This window comes from Mustela nivalis, assembly GCF_964662115.1.
Source record: "Mustela nivalis genome assembly, chromosome: 3".
Taxonomy (NCBI): domain Eukaryota; kingdom Metazoa; phylum Chordata; class Mammalia; order Carnivora; family Mustelidae; genus Mustela; species Mustela nivalis.
Window position 1 is genome coordinate 103,522,719 of NC_139022.1, and position 26,770 is coordinate 103,549,488.

General features: G+C 41.3%; 1 protein-coding gene across 1 annotated transcript; it reads right to left on the reverse strand.

Annotated features, from left to right (window-relative positions):
• Nucleotides 1–1,879: 1,879 nt before the first annotated feature.
• LOC309860943 (protocadherin alpha-6-like) lies at nucleotides 1,880–9,003 on the reverse strand (the record flags this gene model as incomplete). Its single annotated transcript, XM_082723368.1, has 2 exons — nucleotides 1,880–1,894; nucleotides 6,607–9,003. 2 exons carry the CDS (start codon nucleotides 9,001–9,003, stop codon nucleotides 1,880–1,882), a joined length of 2,412 nt encoding a protein of 803 aa, XP_082579494.1.
• Nucleotides 9,004–26,770: the final 17,767 nt, after the last annotated feature.

Sequence of the window (26,770 nt, forward strand, 5' to 3'; positions counted from 1 at the left end):
ATAAGCAAAAATTATAAATGTTCAATAATATTCTGGAAGTCACTGAATTCAATTCTGAATGATAGTATCTGGATGATAGTAGTTTGTGCATTTGATATTGAAGTCACTTTCATTACAAATATTTCCTTAATTCTAGGTCAGGGAGAGGTAAAAGAGGAAGAATATGATTCCCAAATGCAGAATCCTGAGTTATGAAGCATCCAGATGAATGTGTGCATGCATGCTGCAAACTCACTTTTTGCTGGAATGTTATATGCTGCTGCTCACATGACCTGGAAGTCTTTTTTTTTTTTTTTCAGAGGAAGAGCATGTGCACACACAAGCATGGGTGGGAGAAGGACAAAGGGAGAGAGAGAGAGGGAATCTTAAGCAAGCCCCACACTGGGCTCCATCTCATGACCCTGTGATCATGACCTCAGCTGAAATCAAGAGTCAGATGCTTAACTGATTGAGCCACCTAGGTGCCCCTGAAAGTCCTTATTAAGAGAGGGCATTGCTAGCTCCAGGATGATCTGATTGAAGATTGGTTACACTCTTCACTTTCTTTCTTCATTGCCCATTTCTGCCAAGACTGAAGCTCTATTTTTGTTTTGAAATCTTGTCCTGAAGGGTTTGTTGCCATGTTCCAATTTTCTGTTCCAACTATGTTCAGTGGCAATAAGTGGTACTAGTCACCAGGGCCACAAGAACATCTGAGACTTCCTTGTTGAGGGATGGCGTTCTCAAAGGGTGCACTACTTAGAGGCCACCAAACAGAGCCCAGCATGAGGCTCCACAACCTTTTGGCCCTCCATAGTGCTTCTGCCTCCTGATTCTGCCTAAATGAGGTCTAAATATTGCTGCTACCCTGGATTACTTCAAGAGCTTCTTATTGTGTTATTTTGCCACAACCCCATTTATCCTTCACTAAATCTTCCTGAAATACACCTTTTATTCCTGTTGCTTCACACTTTTAGTTTTCAGATGACTTCAGAGGTGGGTCAAAATTTCTTAGTCTAGGGGTGCCTGGGTGGCTCAGTGGGTTAGGTTAAAAGCCTCTGTGTTTGGCTTGGGTCATGATCCCGGGGTCCTGGGATCAAGCCCTGCATCAGGCTCTCTGCTCAGCGGGGAGCCTGCTTCCTCCTCTCTCTCTCTCTCTCTCTCTCTCTCTCTCTGCCTGCCTCTATGCCCACTTGTCTGTCAAATAAATAAATAAAATCTTTAAAAAAAATCTTAGTCTAGTATTCTAACTTATCCAAACCCTTTTTCACATATTACTTTTCCTGCCTTATCTCATACTCTTTCCTGTAAGAACCATATGTTTTGACCAAAGCAGACTATTCTGTTTCTAGACACATTGGAATTTTCTGTGTACATATTTACTTAAGATTGTCTGTTCCCAGGAATGCCCATCATGTTCCATATTCTCTCAGAGAAAACTTCTCCATTAAAAAAAAAATATTTTATTTATTTATTTAGGGAGAAAGAAAATCTCAAGCAGACTCCACATTGAGCGTGGAGCCTGATGTGGGGCTTGACATTCTCCAGAATAGGTCACATAGTGAGTCACAAATCAGTCCCTAACAAACACAGAAATATTGAAATCATACCACATACCTTTCCTAACCACAATGCTATGGAACTACAAGTCAACCATAAGAAAACATTTGGAAAGACCACAAATACATGGAGGTTAAACAATATGTTACTAAACAATGGATGACTCAACTAGGAAATCAAAGAAAATATTTTTTTTAAAAAGTACATGGAAACAAGTGAAAATTAAAATATGATGGTCCAAAACCTTTGGGATGCAGCAAAAGCTGTCTTAAGAGGCAAGTATATAGTAATACAGGCCTTACTCAAGAAGCAAGAAAAATCTCAAATAAATAGCCTAAACTTACACCTTAAAGAGCTAGAAAAGAACAACAAATGAAGTCCAAAGTCAGGAGAAACAAGGAAATAATAAACATTAAAGAAAATAAATGATAAAGAAACTAAAAAAGCAATACAACAGATCAATGAAACCGGAAGTAGGTTCTTTAAAAAAAATAATAAAATTGATAAACTTCTAGCCTTAGCAAAAACAAAAGGACCCAAATGAAAAAATCACAAATAAGAGAGAATAAATAACAACCACCACCACAGAAATATAAACAATTATAAGAGAATATCATGAAAAACCATATGCCAACAAATTGGACAACCTGAAAGAGATGGATAAATTCCTAGAAACATAGAAACTACCAAAACTGACACAGGAAGAAATAGAAAACTTGAACAGACCAATAACCAGTAAAGAAATTGAATCCACAATCAAAAACTCCCAACAAAGTCCAGGGTCAGAGGGCTTCAAAGCAAATTCTGCCAAACATTTTAAAAAGAGTTAATACCTATTCTACCCAAACTATTCCAAAAAATAGAATAGGAAGGAGAATTTCTGATCTCATTCTGTGAGGCCAGCATTACCCTCATGCCAAAACCAGATAAAGACTCCATTAAAGAAGAGAACTGGGTGGCTCAGTGGGTTAAGCCGCTGCCTTCGGCTCAGGTCATGATCTCAGAGTCCTGGGACCGAGTCCCACATCGGGCTCTCTGCTCAGCAGGGAGCCTGCTTCCCTCTCTCTCTCTCTCTCTGCCAGCCTCTCTACCTACCTGTGATCTCTGTCAAATAAAATAAAATAAAATCTTTAAAAAAAAAAAAGAAGAGAACTACAGGCCAATATTCCTGATGGACATGCATGCAAAAATTCTTAATAAAATATTAGCAAATGAAATCTATTTAATACATTAAATAATACATTTAATACATTTAAAAAATCATCCACCACGATCAATTAATATTTAGTTCTGGGCTGAAAGAGTGGTTCAATTTTTACAAATCAGTCAACATGATACACAACACTAACAAAAGAAAAAATAAGAACTATATGATCCTTTCAGTAGGTGCAGAAAAAGCATCTGACAAAGTACATGATAAAGACCCTCAACAAAGTAGGTTTAGAGGAGACATACCTCAACATAATAAAGGTCATCTATGAAAAACCCACAGCTAGTATCACCCTAATGAGAAAAAACTGATAGCTTTTCTTCTATGGTCAAGAACAAGACAAGGATGTCCACTCTTACCACTGTTACTTAATGCGGTACTGAAAGTCCCAAACAGCAATTAGAAAATGAAAGGAAATTAAAGGCATCAAAATCAACAAGGAAGAAGTAAAATTTTCATTATTTGCAGATGACATGATACCTTATATAGAAAACCCAACAGAGGGACGCCTGGGTGGCTCAGTTGGTTAAGCAGCTGCCTTCAGCTCAGGTCATGATCCCAGAGCCCTGGGATCGAGTCCCACATCAGGCTCCTTGCTCAGCAGGGAGCCTGCTTCTCCCTCTGCCTCTGCTTGCCATTCTGTCTGCCTGTGCTTGCTCCCCCCCCCCCTCTGATAAATAAATAAAATCTTAAAAAAAAAAACAAAAAAAACCTTTAAAAAAAAAAAGAAAGAAAACCCAACAGATGTCAGCAAAAAATTTCTAGAACTGATGAATGAATTCATTGGAGTTGCAAAATATAAATTCAACATACAGAAATCTGTTGCATTTCTATATTCCAAGTAATGAAGCATCAGAAAGAAATTAAGTAATAAATCCCATTTACAACTGCACCAAGAACAGTAAGATACCTAGGAATAAACGTAACCAAAAAGGTAAAAGACATGTCCTCTGAAAACTGTAAAACATTGATGGAAGAAATTGAAGATGACAAAAATATAAAGATATCTCCTACTCATAGATTGAAAGAACAAATATTGTTAAAATGTCAGTACTACCCAAAGCAATATAATGCAGTCCCTATCAAAATATCAGCAGCATTCTTCACACAGCTAGAAAAAATAATCCTATCATTTGTATGGAACAAAAGAGACCCCGAATAGCCAAGCAACTTCAAGAGCAAAGCTGGAAGCATCACAATTGTGGACTTTGAATTATATTACAAAGCTGTAGTGATCAAAACAGTATGGTTTTGGCACAAAAGCAGACACGGAGACCAACAGAACACAATAGGAAACCTAGAAATGAACACACAAAACTATATGGTCAATTAATCTTCAACAAAGCAGGAACGAACATCCAGTGGGGAAAAGACAGTCTCTTCAACAAATGGTATTGGAAAAAACTGGATAGCAACATGCAAAAGAATGAAACTGGACCATTTTCTTACATAAAATAATACACAAAAATAAATTCAAAGTGGATTACAGACCTAAATGTGAGACTTGAAATCATAAAATGTCAGGGTCACGCCCCTAAGATGGCGCCGGCTACATAGCACAGACAGCCTGAAAAACATACACCCTGCCACACGTGACCTTGTGCTTGTCACATGAACACCGCATGCCATCACTGCCTAGGAGCCCCAGATACCTCCTGTTCACGTGAACACCTCTGTGATTGGCTGTTATGCCCTATATAAGGCAAGGGAACTTCTCCGCAGAGGAAAAAAAAGATCGACTAGGGAATAAACAAGAGCTTGTGCATCGACCTTTGTGTGTGTTGGTGTTGCGTCATCTCTGCAGGCAGGGAGAGCGCGACAATAAAAATCATAGAGAACACAAGAGGTAACATCTTTGACATGGACATAGCAATTTCTTTCTAGATATATCTCCTGAGGCAAGAGAAACAAAAACAAAAACTAATGGGACTTCATCAAGATAAAAAGCTCCTAAATAGTGAAGGAGTCAATCAACAAAACTAAAAGGCAACTTACAGAATGGGAGAAGATATTAGCAAACTACACATCTGATAAAGGGTTGGTATCCAACATACATTAAGTATTGTAAAACCCAACACCCAAAAATGAAAAATCCACTTAAAAATAGGGAGATGACATGAATAGACATTTTTTCAAAGACATGTATGTGTCAACAGACATATGAAAAATACCCAACGTCACTAATCATCAGGTAAATACAAATCAAAACTACAATGAAATATCACTTCACACCTGTCAGAATGGCTAAAAGCAGCAACACAAGAAACTATAGGTGTTGGCTAGGACCAGAAAAAAGAGGAATTCCCTTTCAGTAGGTGGAAATGAAAACTGGTGTAACCAACTCTGGAAAACAGAATGGAGGTTCCTCGAAAGCTAAAAATAGAACTAACCTATGATTTAGCAATTGCACTACTGGGTATTTACCCAAAGGATACAAAAATACTAATTCAAAGGGATACATGCACCCTGATGTTTATAACAGCATTATCCACAATAGCCAAAAATGGAAACAGCTCAGGTGTCCTGTGACTGATGAATGGATAGGAAAATGTGATATATATATATATATGTTATTATACATATATATATACAATGGAATATAACTCCACATAAAAAAGAAAACTATCTTGACATTTTCAGTAATGTGGGTGAACCTAGAGAGTATCATGCTAAGCTAAATAACTTAGAGAAAGACAAATGCCATATGATTTCACTCATATGTGGAATTTAAGAAACAAATCAGCAAAGGAAAAAAAGAGCGAAAGGGAAAGAGGGAGAGAGGCAAACCAAGAAACAGACTCTTAACCATGGAGAACAAACTGATGCTTATCAGAAGGAAAGTGGGTGAGTGATGGATTAAATAGATGACCCAGATTAAGGAAGTCGACTTTTTTTTTTTAGGAAGTCGACTTTTGATGAAACCCGAATTTTGTATGAAAGTGCTGAATCACTAAACTGTACACATCAAACTAACATAACAGTTAAATAACTGGAATTTAAATAAAAACTTGATTTAATCTCTATTTTTTTTGAGATAGAGACAGTGAGCAAGTAGGGAGCCCAATGGGAACTTGATCCCAGGACCCTGGGATCATGACCTGAGTGGAAGGCACAACTGAGCCACCCCGGCACCCAAATAAAAACTCTTTAAAAAGAAGAAATATTTTAAAAAGAAGAAGAAGAAGAAGAAGAAGAAGAAGAAGAAGAAGAAGAAGAAGAAGAAGAAGAAGAAGAAATATCTCCATGAAAAGCAACACACCAAATAAAATTCAAACATAAGAGATGTGCAGTGTCTGAGGAATATAAATTTTATATGAATTTCCTTGATCAAAGTGCAAGTTCCCTTGAATTTCTATTTAACCACTATTTGGATCAAAGGCAAAGAAATGAGAAATCTACATAATAATTAGAAAAATGCTACTACTTATGCATATTAAAAATGCACCACAGGGGCGCCTGGGTGGCTCAGTGGGTTAAGCCGCTGCCTTCGGCTCAGGTCATGATCTGGGGGTCCTGGGATAGAGTCCCGCATCGGGCTCTCTGCTCAGCAGGAGCCTGCTTCCTCCTCTCTCTTTCTCTCTGCCTGCCTCTCTGCCTACTTGTGATCTCTCTCTGTAAAATAAATAAATAAAATCTTAAAAAAAAATGCACCACAAATAGATACAATGTCTGATTCCAGTTTAAATTAAGACTAATAACAAACTAAATAGATTACAATACTTAACAGAAAAATGAACAGATTATCTTAAGGAAATTTATACAAATTTTTAAAAAATGAATAATGTAAAGAAAAATTCTACGGAAGGATTTACTATTTCATGTACGTGTAACTGTTAATTAAGAAAATTCAGACTTACCTTGGCACAATGCTCATCATTTAAATCCTGTTGCTCGCTCATATCCCCCACTACCAGAGAGGGTGGATGACTAGGACTGAAGGCCATGAGGTCGGTCTTGGGAGCGCCCTCCCCAGAGCACACCCTCTGCCGCCTCTGCTGCGAGTACGACCAGCTCCCCACCGCGCTGGAGCACACGAGCGTGGGCTTCCCAGGCCCGCTCGCGCCTTCCCTGGGCGGAGCCGAGCACCGCAGCGCCGTGTACAGCAGCAGCGTGAGCACCAGCAGGCTGGACACCGCGCAGATGGCGACGATCAGGTACACGTTGACGTCCACCAGCGCCGTCTCGGCGCCAGCGGCGCCCGCCAACACCCGCGACGACGCCTTTGGCGCCTGGCCGCTCTCCACCAGCGACAGCAGCACGGTGGCCGTGGCCGTCAGCGCCGGCTCGCCGTGGTCCTTGACCAGCACCAGCAGGCGCTGGCGCGGCGCGTCCGCCTCGTCCAGCGGGCGCGTCGTGCTGATCTCGCCCGTGTACAGCGCCACGCGGAACGGGCTGCGCGCGCCCCCCGCCGCCGGCTGCAGCTCGAACGACAGCCACGCGTTGTAGCCGGAATCCGCGTCCACCGCGCGCACCTTCGCCACCACGTGGCCCGCGCCCACCGACCGCGACACCAGCTCGCTCAGCGCGCCGCCCCCGCCGCCCGCGCCGGGCCGCGGCAGCAGCGCGGGCGCGTTGTCGTTCTCGTCCAGCACGAACACCTGCAGCGTCACGTTGCTGCCCAGCGGAGGCACGCCCGCGTCGCGCGCGCTCACTTGGAACTGCAGCAGCTCCAGCTCCTCGTGGTCCAGCGGCTGCAGCGCGTACACCTTGCCGCTCTCCGCGTGCACCGACACGTAGCTCGACAGCGCGCGCTCGCCCACGCGCCGCTCCACCAGCGAGTAGGACACCCGCGCGTTCTCCTGCGCGTCCGCGTCCCGCGCCGACACCGTGAAGATGTGGCAGCCGGGCGGGTTGTTCTCCTTCACGAACACCGTGTACTCGGGCTGCGCGAACGCCGGCGCGTTGTCGTTCACGTCCGCCACTTCCACGGACAAGCTGGCGGTGGCGGAGAGTGGAGGCGATCCTCCGTCCCGTGCTGTCACCACCAGCTCATAGTTGGACACGCTCTCGCGGTCCAAGGCGCTGTCCAGCACCAGCGAATAGTAGTTCTTGAAGGTGGACACCAGCTTGAAGGGGACATGGGGTGTTAGTGAGCAGGTCACTTGCCCGTTTGCACCGATGTCGAGATCTGACACGCTAATTAGGGCAATAACAGTACCTGATTGAGCGTCCTCTCGGATCGGCAAGGATAAGGAAGTCAATGCAATCTGAGGGATGTTATCATTTTTATCCAAAACCTTCAACAAAACAGTGCAATGTCCAGCCATGGGTGGGTGACCTTTGTCCGTCGCGTCAACACGAATTTTGTATAAATTTAATTTTTCAAAATCTAAATTCCCTTTAGTTACTATTTCTCCAGTATTTGGATCTATGCTAAACTGGTCTCTAACCGTGGTTGAAACAAGACTATTTAAAGAGTATGAAATTTCCCCATTCACTCCTTCATCCCGATCAGAAGCATTCAGTCTGATGACTGTTGTTCCGTTGCCAGAGTTTTCGAAGATCCTTACTTCATATTCAGTCTGTTCGAAAGTGGGAGCATTGTCATTCACGTCCAGCACAGTGACCAGCAGCTGAACAGAGCCAGTGAGCTCAGGTTTGCCTTCGTCAGTGGCTGTCAGCAGTAAGTTATGTTCGGGAGCTTCCTCTCTGTCCAAGGATTTCCTTAACACGAGCCCAATTTGTGTATTGTCCTCACTGTTGGTTTTCACATCTAAGGCGAAGTATTCGCTGGAGCTGAGTTTATAGGTTAAGTGGGAATTCGAGCCAACATCCTCATCTGACGCGCCCTCTAGTGGAAACAGAGAATCTGGCAGTCTTGATTCGTAAATCAGCACTCTTTGTTCCTTTAAACGAAACACTGGCGCGTTGTCGTTAATGTCCTTCACCTCCACCTCCACATGGAAAACCTGCAGCGGCCTGTCCACGATCACCTCCAGGTGGATGCTACACTCCAGACTCCGCCCGCACAGCTCCTCCCGATCGATCCGAGAATTCACAAACAAAATGCCATTCTGTAGATTTACCTCCAGAAGGTCCCCGTGGCCTTTGGACGCCACCCGGAACAGGCGTGGCACCAGCTCCGCCAGCTCCAGCCCCAAATCCTGGGCGATGCGGCCCACGAAGGTACCGTGTTTGGCCTCCTCCAGGACCGAGTAATGAACCTGGCCGCTGCCCTCCTCCCACGCTGTAAGGAGCAGAAGCGAGAGCAGCAGATACTGAGATCCCAGTCTGCTTTCCAGGGTAATAATCATGTCAAATACTTGTTTTATTTCCATCAGAAGATCTTGTCTCGAAGCTAAGATAAATTTTGTGCGATCCAGAGTCTGTTAATCCAATTCTTCTGAGCTTGCCGTCCCTGGGCACTCATGGAACTAATCCGTAATAGGAGGAATGGATTTTGCATACTGTAATAACTAGGTTGACTTCATGGTAGACAGCGACATCATGCGGCTACAAAGGGTAAGAAATGAATTCACATAACCGCTCTAAGCTGTAGTTTTTTTAATTAAAAAAATATATTTTTTGGATTTTTATTTGTTTATTTGACACACACAGAGAGAGAGAGAACACTCAGGGAGATTGGGGAGGAAGAAGCAAGCTTGCTAAGCAAGGAGCCCAGCGCGGGGCTCGATTCCAGGACCCTGCGGTCCACTAAGGCAGATGCGCTAGGACTGAGCCACCCAGGCACCAACCCTCCTCCCCGCCGCCCAAATTCTTATTTTGCCTTAATTTAATAGTAAATCTCCTTATGTTCATAATTTGCAGAGCCAGTTTCACCTTGCCTGATTTCTTTTTTTTATTTTTTTTATCAATTTAGAGTAGTATGAGGAATTAGAAAATTCTTAGCAAAACAATCTCTCTCCTAATAATTTGATTACTGTTATCAACCAGTTCAGAAAACTTGTGATCTGAAGTAGGTCTGGGAATTAGAAGTGCAAACTATACTACACTCTTTGTGGAGAGAAGAAACATGTGTATATATTTCTGTTCTAGGACATGCTATTCTATTTTGCTCTGAGAAAAGAATGGAATGTAATTTTTAATTAACAAATTTTATCCACACTTTTAAAACCTTATAGATTGTTTAAGTCCATTTTTTCTTTGTCTGATGTATATCAAACACTCCCAAAGCTTTTTCTTTTACTTAATAATGGAAGATGAATTTTTTAGTGCATATTCTTTACAGCATTTCCAAATTTTCCCACACTTTATACTGAGCCTCCCTCTCAAAACATTCTCCTTCACATACTTCATCACTGCAAATTCTAGTGGGATATCTACCCATCATCATACTTTCATGCTCTGATTCTTCAGCTGCTCCTGGATGAGTTTATCCTTTTCTCTCAATCTTAACTTTGTATAGGCTTTCCATTAAATGTCTCATCCACTGTCAATGTTTCAAATAAGACTTTTACTGAAGGTATTCCCAAACGCACATCTTCCTCCCTCCGCTTTCTATGGTTCTCTTTAAAAAAAAAAGAAAGAAAGAAAGAAAGAAAGGTGTTTTTTTTTTTATTTTGAGAGAAAGAGACAGCTGGGTGAGAGTAAGAGAGCAAAAGAAAGAGACAAAGCATGTAGGAGCAAGCAGTGGGAGGGGCAAAGGGAGAGGGAGAAGCAAGCTCCCCACTGAGCAGGGAGCCAGACTTGGGGCTAGATCCTAGGACCCTGGGATCATGACCCGAGCCAAAGTTAGACACATAACCCTACTGAGCCACGAAGGTACCCCTCCTTTCTAATGGTTCTAATTATCATTTTCACCCATGCATGCTAATGACTCTCAGAAAATAATTTGATTACAATTTGAAGATTATGTAGATATCATTACTAACCCACAAATTCAAACCCTTGAAAACCTCATTTTATTTTAATGGCATGAACATTCTACACGTCACCTACATTAATTTTTTATTAGTCCTCCTCCCTTACCTACCTTATTCAAAGTCTATTAACAGTCCATCTGTCTTTTCACATACCACTACATTTATCTTCAGGAAAACAGCTATTATTGAACTGAACTAAAGGCAGGAATTTCATGACATTAGAGTCACCTCTACATGACCTGAGGTGCAATCAGATGCCAACATTTCCAATGTTATTTTTAACTACTCTCCAATATGAATTCTATTTTGCAGACATTATAGATCACTTCCTTGTCTTCTTCCTCAGCACAACCCTTGTTCAAGATGTTTCTAAAATTACCTCCATCTTCACCTATAAAAATGTTATCTTGGTATCAAAATGAAGCACAAATGTCAATTTTACCATGAATTCATCTGTAATGTCATCAATTGGAGATGATCAAACTCTTCCTCAAAATGAGAAAATGATAGGTACAAAAAAAAAGATTTTTCAAATGGACACATGCCGACATTCATCCCCCCAAAATTCTGATAAACCTGTAAAATCCTCACAGACCACTGTAATACAAAGCTCCTCCACCACTATAAGAGGCTTCATCTTAAACTAATTAACCTAGATCTGTGTATTACTCACTATCACTGAATTTCTATTGCTGCCATTTTGGGTAAACAAAGAGTTCATGTGCTAACCAATAATATACCCCCAAATGAAATCTGCCTTTGCTTGCAGGAAGATAAGCCTTGACAGAAGTGTATTAGCTTACAGGGGTTTTTTTTAAACCCAATGCAAGGTTGAACTCACGACCCTGAGATACAAGACCTGAGCTAAGATCAAGAGACTGACATTTAACCAGTTGAGCCACCCAGGTGCCCCTAGCTTGCAGTCTTAAGACTTAAGAAAAGAGAGTTTTCTCTTTTTTTCCTTTTTAAAAAATTAACATATAATGTATTATTTGCTTCAGGGGTACAGCTCTGTGAATCATCAGACTTACACAATTCACAGCACTCACCATAGCACATACCTTCCCCAGAGTCCATCACCCAGCCACCCTATCCCTTCCCCATCATCCCCCAGCAACGCTCAGTTTGTTTCCTGCGATTAAGAGTCTCTTATGGTTTGTCTTCCTTCTGTCTCATCTTGTTTCATTTTTTCCCTCCCTACTCCCCACAACCCTCTGCCCTGCCTCTCAAATTCATCATATTAGGGAGATCGTATGATAATTGTCTCTCTCTGATTGACTTATTTCACTTGGCATAATACCCTCTAGTTCCAACCACATCACTACAAATGGCAGAATTTCGATTTTTTATGGCTGCATAGTATTCCATTGTATATATATACACCACATCTTCTTTATCCATTCATCTGTTGAGGGACATCTAGGTTCTTTCCATCATTTTGCTATTGTGGACATTTCTGTTATAAACATTGGGGTGCACGCACCCCTTCAGATCACTACATTTTTATCCTTAAGGTAAATATCCAGTAGTGCAATTGCTGGGTCATAGGGTAGCCCTATTTTCAACTTTTTGAGGAATGTCCATACTGTTTTCCAGAGTGGCTGCACCAGCTTGCATTCCCACCAACAGTGCAGGAGAGTTCTCACTTCTCCGCATCCTCGCCAACATCTGTCATTTCCTGACTGGTTAATTTTAGCCATTCTGACTGGTGTGAATTGGTATCTCACTGTGATTTTGATCTTTATTTCCCTGATGCCGAGTGATGGTGAGAACCTTTTCATGTGTCTGTTGGCCATTTGGATGTCTTCTTTGCGGGAAAGTCTGTTCATGTCTTCTGCCTATTTCTTGATTGGATTATTTGTTCTTTGGGTCTTGAGTTTGAGTTCTTTATAGATTTTGGATACTCTATATAGTGGTTAAGATTTTACATAAATTTTGCTCTATGTGAAGAGTGCCTTTGAATTTCAACTTTAAAATTACCTAATTAGGGGTGCCAGGGGGCTCAGTCAATTAATCATCTGACTTCTGCTCAGGCCATGATCCTTAAGATTGAGCACCCTTGTAGGGCTCCCTGCTCAGCAGGGAGTCTGCTTTTCCCTCTCCCTCTGCCCCTCGCTCCCCCCACTTGTGTCCCTTCTCTCTTTCTCTCTACCAAATAAATAATTAAAATCTTTAAAAAACATAAAAATACAGGCGCCTATTTTTGGGTGGCTCAGTGGGTTAAGCCTCTGCCTCCAGCTCAGGTCATGATCTGAGGGTCCTGGGATCGATCCCCATTCAGGTTCTCTGCTCAGCGGAGAGCCTGCTTCCCCCTCTCTCTCTCTCTGGCTGCTGCTCTGCCTACTTGTGATCTCTCTGTGTCAAATAAATAAGTAAAATCTTTTAAAAAATAAAAAATAAATAAAATTAGCTAATTAAAGTTAACTATCAAATCTCTATTACAATTTCTAGAAGAGTGATATACAATCCAGTTTATTGGGACTCTTGTAATAATCCTGTTTATTGGCTCCCAGTAGAAAATTATGCAATTTTACTGAAATCTTTCCTGTAAAATAAACATGGAAAAGGAAAATATTGGTCTTCTCATAAGAAACAGCTTATATTTTTGTTCATTTATTTGCTCAAATACTTCATTCCAGTCAAGGAAGAAGAGTATGTAGAGAAAAACTTTGGTCAATTTATGGACAACTTCCTCTTCCAGAAAAGAAATATTTTAGTTATAATATAAATCAAAGGGGCGCCTGGGTGGCTCAGTGGGTTAAGCTGCTGCCTTCGGCTCGGGTCATGATCTCGGAGTCCTGGGATCGAGTCCCACATCGGGCTCTCTGCTCAACAGAGAGCCTGCTTCCCTCTCTCTCTGCCTGCCTCTCTGTCTACTGTGATGTCTCTCTGTCAAATAAATAAATAAAATCTTTTTTAAAAAATTTAAAAAATAATATAAATCAAAGAGTGTATATTTTAAAAATAAATTAACTTAATTTTTTCAAAAGATGACAAGTGTTAACTACCAATTTAGTGGTGAGAACTCCCTCTCAATGTACAGGACTTCCTCAAAGAAATACAGTACTAGAAATACTTAAATAGTATGATACACGTGTAATTATATAATTTATACATTACATAATTTATACAATTAAAAACATGTAGAGAATGCAAGAAATAGCCAAACTAATAAAAATAAATTAAATTTTTATCACATGAAATGTGGACCACTTATTACCTGCTAGACCCACATTGTTTTCTGAAGAAGTGTAGAAAAACAATTCTGGGGGTGCCTGGGTGGCTCAGTGGGTTAAGCCGCTGCCTTCGGCTGGGGTCATGATCTCAGGGTCCTGGGATCGAGTCCCGCATCGGGCTCTCTGCTCAGCGGGGAGCCTGCTTCCCTCTCTCTCTCTCTCTCTCTGCCTGCCTCTCCATCTACTTGTGATTTCTCTCTGTCAAATAAATAAAATCTTAAAAAAAAAAAACAATTCTGTGTATTTGAGATAGAGACTGCTCTTGCCTATGGTAAAGTCAAATGTACAACTTTGTTATAAAGAATAGTATTGGTAAAAAACATACTCAAGAGAGGATTTTGTATCGTGGTACTTATTTTTTTTTTAATCTGACAACAAAAAGCAACAATAAATCCCAATAAAGAGCACAGGCATTAATTTCTCTTACATCGGCCAATGCAACATTTTTCTAGATATGCCTCCTGAGGCCAGGAAAACAAAAGTAAAATTAAACTATTGGGACTACATCAAAATAAAAACCTTCTGCATAGCAAAGGAAACTGTCAACAAAACTAAAGGACGACCAACTGAATGGGAGACGATATTGGCAAATGACATCCAATAAAGGATCAGTATCCAAAAATATAAAGAACTTAGACAACTCAACACCTAAAAACCAAATAACCCAATTAAAACTGGGCAGAAGACATGAACATAGACGTTTCTTCAAAGAAGATATCCAGATGGCCAACAGACAAATAAAACGATGCTCAACATCACTCTTCCTCAGGGTAATGCAAATCAAAACAACAATGAGATATCACCTCACACCTGTCAGAATGGCTAAAATGAACACAAGAAACAACAGGTGTTATCTAGAATATGGAGGAAGAGGGACACTCATGCACTCCTGTTGAGAATGCAAACTGGTGCAGCCACTGTATGGAGGTTCCTCAAATATTAAAAATAGAACTGCCATTATGATCCGGTAATTCCACCACTGGGTATTTAAACACTATACTGAAGGGATATATGCACCCCTGTGTTTACTGCAGGACTAATTATAATAGCCAAATTACAAAACATCTCAAGTGACCATCAAAAGAGGAATGGATAAAGAAGATGTGTGGGGGGGGGGTGTTTGTAGAATTAAATATCACTCACCCAGAAAAAAGAAAATATCTTGCCATTAGCAACAACATGGATGGATCTAGAGAGTATAATGCTAAGTGAAATAAGTCAGAGAAAGACAAATACCATGTGATTTCACTCATATTGTGGAATTTAAGAAAGAAAACAAATGAAGAAAAAAAGAGACCAACCAAAAAACGGAATCTTAACTATAGAGAACAAACTGATAGTTACCAAAGTGAAGGGGGGTAGTAATGGGAAATAGGTAAAGGAGATGAAGGATACACGTGTTGTGATGAGCACTGAATAATGTATATAAATGTTAAATCTATTGTACATCTGAAACTAACATAACACTGTATATCAATACCTATATGTACATACATAAACTCATCATTGTGTTCTAAAGCAAGACCCATGAAAAAACAGTATAGGGGAATTTTACTGGTGAATTTTGTTATTGAATTTTAGACATAATAGTATTAGATAATGATTCCACCTTATCTGAGTATAAACAGTTTTTGAGGGATTACTGAATCTCACGTAGTCTACTCTTACCAAGTTTGTGAAAGACCTCCATGTTGTTAAGCTCTGCAAGAAATATGTTGCAGCCAATGTGTAATTAAAAATTCAAGGAGTCACATTTTAAAAATAATCTCTACACCTGATGTGGGGTTTAAACTCAAACCCTGAGATCAAGGGTCATGCACTCTATATACTGAGCCACCCAGGTGTCCCTTAGTAGCCCCATTTTTTAAATTAGAGAAAATGCAAAAGGGAGTGTGTGTGTGGGGGGGGGGACAAAATCTGGAGCAGGCTCCTCGCTGTGCCCAGCCTGAGGGAGGACTCATCCCAAGACCCTGAGATTATGACCTAAGCCAAAACCAAGAGTCAGACACACAACCAACTGAGCCACCCAGGAATCCCAGTTGCTACATTTTTAAAAAGTAAAAACAAGTAGGTGAAATTTTAATATGATATTTTATTTAACTGAATGTATCCCAAATACTACCATTTCAACATGTACATATTACTTTTGAATGTACTGATAAAATATTTTCATTTTTAGTTTTGTACTGTCTTTGAAATTTGGTGTGCATTTTTAAAATTGAAATAAAACTGACATAACATTGTAAAAAAAAAAACATAGCAGTAATGTCTAATTTGAATATGTTAAGATTTGCCCAACAGTGAGAGCTCAGAATTGCTTCTTACCAATATAATAATTTGTCAATTGAAAAAAAAGGCAAGTTAAAGAAAAAGTAATCATTGTTCCACTAAAAGTTGATGTTAGAGTAAGGGGAAAAATGATGATATATCTGCAAAGTGGGGCACCAAAAATCTGGAAGAAGTGATATGGCACATTCTCAAGTACTGCTACATCCTGATTATCAAGACATATTAAGTAAAACAGAGGAAAAGCTATATGACCATATGTTTTGAAATAGAAGAGGAGTATTTATTTGTATATAAAGAAAAGATGTGTGGGAAGATAACCAAGAAATTGCAACATTTGAAATAGTCAAGGAAGTGGGGCACTTGGCAGGCAGTAGAGTATGTGACTCTTGTCTCAGAGTTGTGAGTTCGAACCCCACCTTGGGTGTAGATATTACCTAAAAAAAAACCACACACCTTAGAAATGTCCAAGAAGGTACATTAAGTGGCTTGATACTGGAGGTGGAAGGGAAAGATTTTAAAACTTTGTAAACCATGTAAGTGTATTTCATATGAAGAAATAAATAAAACTCCTACAGTTAAAAAATCATACATATCAAATTCATCATAAGTATGCAAAAGCCAACCATTTAGAAAAACCTAAAGGAATCATTCAGTGTACAAATATTACTTAAAAAGGAAATTAAATTGGTGTAATAAAAACATTAAAATAATTGATATTCAGTGAAAAAGAAAAGGGAAAGTGACACAAAAACGATAAAACATTTCAGTGCAGTAGTAAGATGAGATTTCAAAGTAAATAACTCCAAATATGTCATATAAGTACCTCCCTATGCGCTACAGACTGAAAAATATTTATTAAAATTTATTTTGGGAAACAATTTCTATCATGCAAAGAAAAGTAATCTATTCACGCCAACTTTTAAAACTTTAAAAAGTGGAACGTTCCTGAAATAAATTCATTCTGCAAAGCGATTGTCTGCCACAAATTAAAATTAATTCTAAGAATAACTGTAGTTTTTAGTAAATGAATTAGTACCAATACAAAACTTATATCTGAAGTGAAGAGATAATAAGTATAAAACCATAACTTAAAAAGAAGAGAGAGAGAAATAATAAATATTAAAGATGTAAAACGAAAATTTATTGTGAAAGATATTTTTGAGACTCACAGTGTCAGCAGAGCTGGGACCCTGAGGTAGGCTGGGACTGAAGGCCATGAGGTCGGTCTTGGGAGCGCCCTCCCCAGAGCACACCCTCTGCCGCCTCTGCTGCGAGTACGACCAGCTCCCCACCGCGCTGGAGCACACGAGCGTGGGCTTCCCAGGCCCGCTCGCGCCCTCCCTGGGCGGAGCCGAGCACCGCAGCGCCGTGTACAGCAGCAGTGTGAGCACCAGCAGGCTGGACACCGCGCAGATGGCGACGATCAGGTACACGTTGACGTCCACCAGCGCCGTCTCGGCGCCAGCGGCGCCCGCCAACACCCGCGACGACGCCTTTGGCGCCTGGCCGCTCTCCACCAGCGACAGCAGCACAGTGGCCGTGGCCGTCAGCGCCGGCTCGCCGTGGTCCTTGACCAGCACCAGCAGGCGCTGGCGCGGCGGGTCCGCCTCGTCCAGCGGGCGCGTCGTGCTGATCTCGCCCGTGTACAGCGCCACGCGGAACGGGCTGCGCGCGCCCCCCGCCGCCGGCTGCAGCTCGAACGACAGCCACGCGTTGTAGCCGGAATCCGCGTCCACCGCGCGCACCTTCGCCACCACGTGGCCCGCGCCCACCGACCGCGACACCAGCTCGCTCAGCGCGCCGCCCCCGCCGCCCGCGCCGGGCCGCGGCAGCAGCGCGGGCGCGTTGTCGTTCTCGTCCAGCACGAACACCTGCAGCGTCACGTTGCTGCCCAGCGGAGGCACGCCCGCGTCGCGCGCGCTCACTTGGAACTGCAGCAGCTCCAGCTCCTCGTGGTCCAGCGGCTGCAGCGCGTACACCTTGCCGCTCTCCGCGTGCACCGACACGTAGCTCGACAGCGCGCGCTCGCCCACGCGCCGCTCCACCAGCGAGTAGGACACCCGCGCGTTCTCCTGCGCGTCCGCGTCCCGCGCCGACACCGTGAAGATGTGGCAGCCGGGCGGGTTGTTCTCCTTCACGAACACCGTGTACTCGGGCTGCGCGAACGCCGGCGCGTTGTCGTTCACGTCCGCCACTTCCACGGACAAGCTGGCGGTGGCGGAGAGTGGAGGCGATCCTCCGTCCCGTGCTGTCACCACCAGCTCATAGGTGGACACGCTCTCACGGTCCAAGGCGCTGTCCAGCACCAGCGAATAGTAGTTCTTGAAGGTGGACACCAGCTTGAAGGGAACGTGGAGCGACAGGGTGCAGGTCACCTGACCATTGAGACCGGAGTCGCGGTCAGACAGACTGATCAGGGCGATGACGGTCCCCACTGAAGCGTTTTCTTGTACCGGCAGAGATATGGAGGTTATGGCCATCTCTGGGGTATTATCATTCTCATCCAGGAGTTTTACTATTACTTTGCAGTGTCCAGTTAATGGGAATGGACTTCTATCTACAGCATCAATATTAATTTCATATAAATTACAGTCTTCGTAATCCAGTTCTCCCTTAACTCTAATTTCCCCACTATTCGAATCGATTATAAATTTAGATTTGACATTGTCAAGAACAAGATCACTAAAGAGATATACTATTTCCTTATTAATGCCGTCATCTGCATCCGAGGCGTTCAGTTTAATAACTAATGTCCCATTTGGTGCATTTTCTAATAATCTGATATTATAAACTGATTTATCAAATTTGGGGGCATTATCATTCGCATCCAATACGTTGATCAATAATTGAACTGTACCTGTTAGTTCAGGTTTTCCTCCATCAGTTGCCGTCAGTAATAAAAGATGTTCCTGGATTTCTTCCCGATCTACTGCTTTCTTTAAGACTAGCTCTAAAATGCTTGTTTCTTCTTCATTTGCTTTAACATCCAAATCAAAATATTCATTAGTATTTAGTTTGTATCTCAATTCTGCGTTTGCTCCGACATCCATATCAAATGCGCCCTCTAGCGGAAACCGGGAATCCACTCTTCTTGACTCTAAAATAAATAATCTTTGTTCCTTTCGGAAGAACCTTGGCGGATTGTCGTTAATGTCCTTCACCTCCACCTCCACATGGAAAACCTGCAGCGGCTTGTCCACGATCACCTCCAGGTGGATGCTGCACTCCAGACTCCGCCCGCACAGCTCCTCCCGGTCGATCCGAGAATTCACAAACAAAATGCCATTCTGCAGATTTACCTCCAGAAGGTCTCTATGACCTTTGGATGCCACTCGGAAAAGGCGTGGCACCAGCTCCGCAAGCTCCAGCCCCAGGTCTTGCGCGATGCGGCCCACGAAGGTGCCGTGTTTGACCTCCTCCAGGACTGAGTAGTGGACCTGGCCGCTCCCGGCCTTCCAGATTGTGAGGAGCAGAAGAGAGAGCAGCAGGCGCCGGGAACCTGGACTTGTTCTCTGGGAATATACCATCGCAAATACGCTGCAATTTTCAAATGTCTATGGTACTACAACAAGGATAGCTTTTGGAAACCTAATTCCCAATTTACTATAATTTTTTATTTGCTCACCTTTTCAGCTTCAGCAGCCCAGTAAAACACGGAGTAGCCTTTTCCTTTCTAAGGAAAATAAACTCACCGTTCCCTTTATTGGCGGGGGGGGGGGGGGGGGGGGGGGAGTCAACCACCAAACTTGCGGTTTCCAGCGCCATCATGTGGATGAAAGGGTGAGTTTTTACTTTATTATGCTTTATTTGCCTTAGATTTGTTAAATATTTCCCAATTACGATGACTTTTAGGTGTTCTTTATTTTCCTTATCTCTAATTTAAACGCATCGTTAAGACTATAATAAAGAATATCTGTTTTCATTAAAATATTGCAAAATCAATACTACTTTAGTCGTGCCACACCAGTCTTTACTAGAGTAATTTGTATTGGTCTATTCCATTTAGGGAGTGGCTTTCTATAATTCCTAATTAAAATTAAAGGTTTTAGTTTTTCATTTATTTCCATATTTAAATATATCTTATTAAATTTCTTGAGTGTTTTCTATTATTTTGATGGGATGTTTGTGCACTACTATGTTATTCATGAAACAATTTTACACTCCTATTTGCAGCACTTAATATTGGCTTTTTGTTGATGTTATCTTTAAAGTAACAAACTATTTGAATAGCGTTCTTGTGTGAGTTACTGTTTTCAAGTCTCATATTCAAATTGCTAAAAAATTCATTTAATTTCTCCCTATATCACCTACTTTTAATGTTGACTAAAAAATCATATGTGGAGATCTAAATTTTCTAGAGGCCAAAATCATAGTAAAAACACTTTTGGTCAGTATCTTGACACCATTTTTCAAATTAGAGGCATCTAGGCAGCATTTCTTTAACTACTGATAAATCACGGTTCATATAAACTGTGAAAGTACATATCTTTGTTTTAATGCAGCAAATCAAAATACCAATATTTTCCTGTAGATAGAGTACTCCATTAAATGTTTGAGTTCCAGTAAAAATTAAAACATTGAAAATAAACCACATTACTAACTGCACTATGTTAATTTCATCTCTTTTAAATCATCCATTTGATTTACTGCATGATACCACTTAGACTTACTTATAAATATGACCAGAAGAAAATGTCCCAAAAGAAAATGTCACCAATTTTTTCCATTGACAAAAAAATTTAACCTTCTGCTTGTGTATATGCTACCTGGAACTCCTTAAATATTAAAAAATCCTCCTTACTTATGAAGACATTGTAGATCAATAATTCTTTTTTTTAAAGATTTTATTTATTTACTTGAGAGAGAGAGACAGTGAGAGAGAGCATTAATGAGGAGAAGGTCAGAGAGAGAAGCAGACTCCCCATGGAGCTGGGAGCCCGATGCGGGACTGGATCCCAGGACTCCAGGATCATGACCTGAGCCAAAGGCAGTCGTCCGACCAACTGAGCCACCCAGGCGTCCCGAGATCAATAATTCTATTACTTGACACCTTTACATGTAAAGCATAAACCCCAAATATATTCCTTAATTTTGGTTTAAGTTGCATGAGAGACTTTAAGTATTATTTTTGTGTCAATTTATAAAACAAATGTGGAAAATGGTAATATAAAGATAGTGAGAAGATAAATAAGAAATTACTAGAAAATACAAAATCATTTGAAATACTTTTGCTTCCCAGTATTCAAAGTAAGCAAGAATTAGAATAATTTTACTGGATTCATTTATATATAATATTTAACATTCCTTTAGTTTTTCAAAGATTCTTACTCTCGCTACTAATACGACTTTCTCCTAAGGACTCAGATTACCCAAACACCAAGGAATCTGAACACTAATCAATTTTCCAGATTACTTAACTGTTACTGATAATGATAATTTGAAAACATTTTAATATACAACAGCTAAAAAAACAAAAATAATATTAAATGTGTTGAAAATATCATTAGTTATGGTTTATTTATCTTCTATTATGGAACCATGACTGATATGAAACTCCAAAACCATACTATAAATAAATTTATTTTTGAAAAAAGTAAATGTCAAGTATTTAACAGCCAAACTGACAGTATGATGTTAGCTATGTATGCATGGTGATTTATAGAATATTTTCAGTATATATTTCAACATTTTGAAAATATACACAATGGGAAAAATGGCATCAACAGTATCACATACTTGCTCATTTGTAATATTTTCATGTAAATATATAGATATTTCAAGAGAAAACAAGACTTTTGTCATCTGATCCATCTTCACATCTGTTAGATAATATTAAGTTTTTGAATTGCCATTTGCATTAGTCTTTTTTTTAAGATTTTATTTATTTATTTGACAGAGATCACAAGTAGGCTGAGAAGCAGGCAGAGAGAGAGAGGAGGAAGCAGGCTCCCTGCTGAGCAGACAGCCCAACGTGAGGCTCGATCCCAGGACCTTGGGATTATGACCAGAGCCGAAGGCAGAGGCTTTAACCCACTGAGCCACCCTGGTGCCCCTGCATTAGTCTTTCAATGCTCAACTGTTCCGGGGGAGGTTGAGTTCTCAATAATTAAAGACTCTCTTGTCTTAATTCCACAGACATCTCCATAGGTAGCGAAAATTGTTTAAATCTTCTTCCAAATCATTCTTTCAATCAAATATTATAGATTACCTTATTAACTGATCTTTTCACTTGTTAGTTTCTTTATAATTTTAAAACTTTGTTACAGAAATTAAACTCCTTCCTTGACCATGAATTTAGGTTAAGAAAATCAGATAGAGTTTTGAGGCATCTCTACTTAATACAATGGGAAGTATTCCAAGACGAAGCTATGCTAGAAAATTTAACTTTGCACTGGAATCTAGATGCCCTTCAAAACTCTTCAAAACAACCTTCAAAACAAAACTCTTCAAAACCTTCATAACAAAAATTACCTACAAAACTCCAGAATAAAATTTTAATAAGCTATATTTCTCCCTTATCTGTAAAATTTTACATAGTTCTACCACATTGCCCAGAGACTACAGGTGAAGTTGCATCTTATAAGGATTTATAAATAATTTATGCAGCTGTGTCAAATTTGACCAAAAAATTAATTATAAAAATTATCCTATGAAAGCATATTTGTGCATATGATATATATCTTTATATAACTTTTTAATGGTTCATCGTTCCTATAAAATATTGTGCTAAAATATTTATATTTTAGGGACGCCTGGGTGGCTCAGCTGGTTAAGCAGCTGCTTTCGGCTCGGGTCATGATCCCAGTGTCCTGGGATTGAGTCCCACATCGGGCTCCTTGCTCCGCAGGGAGCCTGCTTCTCCCTCTGACTCTGCTTGCCTATCTGCCTGCCTGTGCTCACTCTCTCTCTCTCTCTCTCTGACAAATAAATAAATAATCTTAAAAAATAAATAAACAAAATAAAATAAAATAAAATATTTATATTTTATATGTATTCTAGGGAGAAAAATCTGAGACTAATTTCAAAGAACCTCTAAGTGAAAAAGTAAAGTACATTAAGTATAATATTTACTCACAGTTCTATTGCCTTTCTAACTGCCAAATAGACTCATTTAAAAGTAGAAAGACACAAGAGAGCTAAAATTTAAAACTTTTGATTCTTTATCTGTAATCACATTAAAATCAGTGTAGCATCAAGCAACTTTTTTGTCGTGGGCATAATTTATTCATCATTTAATTGAGAGAAATTATGCTCTTTTATGTCATATTCAGTTTTAAAATCCAAAATCAAGCTAGTAGAAACTTGCTGAGGTGTAAGATTCTTATAGCATTAGCCAGTGTCCAAGGTGGAAAAGAAGAAAGCAGGGTAATTAAACAGTAATAAAATTCAATAAGCTTGATTCTTATGATTTAGTGGTGAGGGAGAAGAAACAAAGTTTCAAATAAGGTACAAAATTTCTGTTCTATTAACTTTATTTCAAATACTACATAATAGAACCGGGAAGTGAGTGGGAAAGAAAAAATGTTCAGAAGATTTGTAATGACAGACATCATTATAGGAGATAGAAAAAGAAAAAGAAATAAAATACTTATTTTAATTAAAACTTTTCCATAAATGCCCTAAATCTGTATTTGTGAGATATTTATTTATTTATGTTATCCATCTTTTAAGAAAAATAATGACACCTACAACAACTATAACTTCTCAAGCACAATATCCAAAACTCATTACAAAACTATCAGGCTTACCGAGCAAGAGAATCATAAGAAATATCACAGTGATCTGATAGAGCACAAATAATCTATGATTACTGTATTGAAATAAACACATACTAAAATAAGGAATTTTACCAGAAAACTGAAATCTATTTTCAAAAGGAAACTACAATTCTAAAGGTAAAAAATTTCACAATTGAAGTTTAGAGTCCATTGATGATTTTAATAGGAGATTGAAGTAAGAAGAGAAAAGTGCTAAATTAGAAGATTAGTCAGAACAAATGTCCAGCATGTAATGAGACCAAAAATTATCTTTAAGAAACAAAAAGGGGCATAGAAGATAGGAGAGATATGGTGATAATATTTTACACACATATCCCTTGAGTTACAGAAGAAGAGGATAAAAAACATGATGCAGAAGTAATACTTGAAGACAGAATGCTGAAATTTTTTCTGCACTGATGAAAGACACAAAGCCACATATTCAAGAAGGTTTGAATCCTGCAAACAAGATAAGATCAAAGAAAACTAAAACAGCATATAATAAAGCCACTGAAAATAAAAAACTAAGAAAAGTATAAAAAGCAGCTGGAGGAAAATAAGAAGGGAACACATGTGAACAATAAACTTGACAGCAATTTATTTCAAGAATGGCATTCATTTCAGGGATATCACCTTAAAAGTGCTCAGAAAAAAAACTGTTTTAACTCAGAATTTGGTACTCAGCAACATTATTTTTCAAAAGTGATGATGAAATAAGCATCGTTCTGATATAGAAAAAGTTAGAGAATGCTTAACCACCAGTAAGACAAACATTAAAGAATTTCTTCAGAAGAAAAATTATCCCAGATGAACTAACTGTACAAAACATGATAATTACATAATGTGTATGTAGAACAAATGTATAACTGAAAGGCATAATACCAAACAAAAGTGGAAGCAGGCAAATGGTCCTACCATTGTCTGAAGTGGTAAAAGGATTAATTTAATTTAAATTTTAACAAGTTCTTAGTGCTATTTTAAAGTCCAGAAAATCAATAAAGAAATTAGTAAAAGGGGCGCCTGGATGGCTCAGTGGGTTAAATCCTCTGCCTTCAGCTCAGGTCATGATCCCAGAGTCCTGGGATCGAGCCCCGCACCGGGCTCTCTGCTCGGCAGCAGGCCTGCTTCTCGCTCTCTTTGACTACCTTTCTGCCTACTTGAGATCTGTCTGTCAAATAAATAAATAAAATCCCACCAAAAAAATTCTTAAAAAAAAGAAATTGGTAAAGAATATACTGTATGATTGAAAAGATAATAGAGAAAAAGAGTAATTAAAATATACTACTCCAGATAAAGATAATAAAGAAAGAGAAGTAGAAAGGAAATTTTAGGGATTATTTTAAACTACGCCAATCATAATTAATTATTCATCCTGAGCGTTTTTTAATTAGAAAGAAATTGATAGAATACAAAAAATAAAACTTTAGATTAAAAATAAAAATTAATAAAGGGTATTTAAAACTAACCTTTGAAAGGGAATCTCCATTTGCTGGCTGCAGATCCTCTCTGTCGTTAGAGTCAGGTACACTGGGACTGAAGGCCATGAGGTCGGTCTTGGGAGCGCCCTCCCCAGAGCACACCCTCTGCCGCCTCTGCTGCGAGTACGACCAGCTCCCCACCGCGCTGGAGCACACGAGCGTGGGCTTCCCAGGTCCGCACGAGCCCTCCCTGGGCGGAGCCGAGCACCGCAGCGCCGTGTACAGCAGCAGCGTGAGCACCAGCAGGCTGGACACCGCGCAGATGGCGACGATCAGGTACACGTTGACGTCCACCAGCGCCGTCTCGGCGCCAGCGGCGCCCGCCAACACCCGCGACGACGCCTTTGGCGCCTGGCCGCTCTCCACCAGCGACAGCAGCACGGTGGCCGTGGCCGTCAGCGCCGGCTCGCCGTGGTCCTTGACCAGCACCAGCAGGCGCTGGCGCGGCGGGTCCGCCTCGTCCAGCGGGCGCGTCGTGCTGATCTCGCCCGTGTACAGCGCCACGCGGAACGGGCTGCGCGCGCCCCCCGCCGCCGGCTGCAGCTCGAACGACAGCCACGCGTTGTAGCCGGAATCCGCGTCCACCGCGCGCACCTTCGCCACCACGTGGCCCGCGCCCACCGACCGCGACACCAGCTCGCTCAGCGCGCCGCCCCCGCCGCCCGCGCCGGGCCGCGGCAGCAGCGCGGGCGCGTTGTCGTTCTCGTCCAGCACGAACACCTGCAGCGTCACGTTGCTGCCCAGCGGAGGCACGCCCGCGTCGCGCGCGCTCACTTGGAACTGCAGCAGCTCCAGCTCCTCGTGGTCCAGCGGCTGCAGCGCGTACACCTTGCCGCTCTCCGCGTGCACCGACACGTAGCTCGACAGCGCGCGCTCGCCCACGCGCCGCTCCACCAGCGAGTAGGACACCCGCGCGTTCTCCTGCGCGTCCGCGTCCCGCGCCGACACCGTGAAGATGTGGCAGCCGGGCGGGTTGTTCTCCTTCACGAACACCGTGTACTCGGGCTGCGCGAACGCCGGCGCGTTGTCGTTCACGTCCGCCACTTCCACGGACACGCTGGCGGTGGCGGAGAGCGGAGGCGATCCTCCGTCCCGTGCTGTCACCACCAGCTCATAGGTGGACACGCTCTCGCGGTCCAAGGCGCTGTCCAGCACCAGCGAATAGTAGTTCTTGAAGGTGGACACCAGCTTGAAGGGAACGTGGGGCGACAGGGTGCAGGTCACCTGCCCATTGAGACCGGAGTCGCGGTCAGACAGACTGATCAGGGCGATGACGGTGCCTAATGGAGCGTCTTCTCTGATTGGGAGCGACAGGGACTTGAATTCCATTAGTGGAACATTGTCATTGGTGTCCTCAACTTCTACCATAACAGTACAATGGCCAGAGAGTGGGGGTTGTCCTTTATCAACACCCTCTACAAGAATTTCATAGGATTTG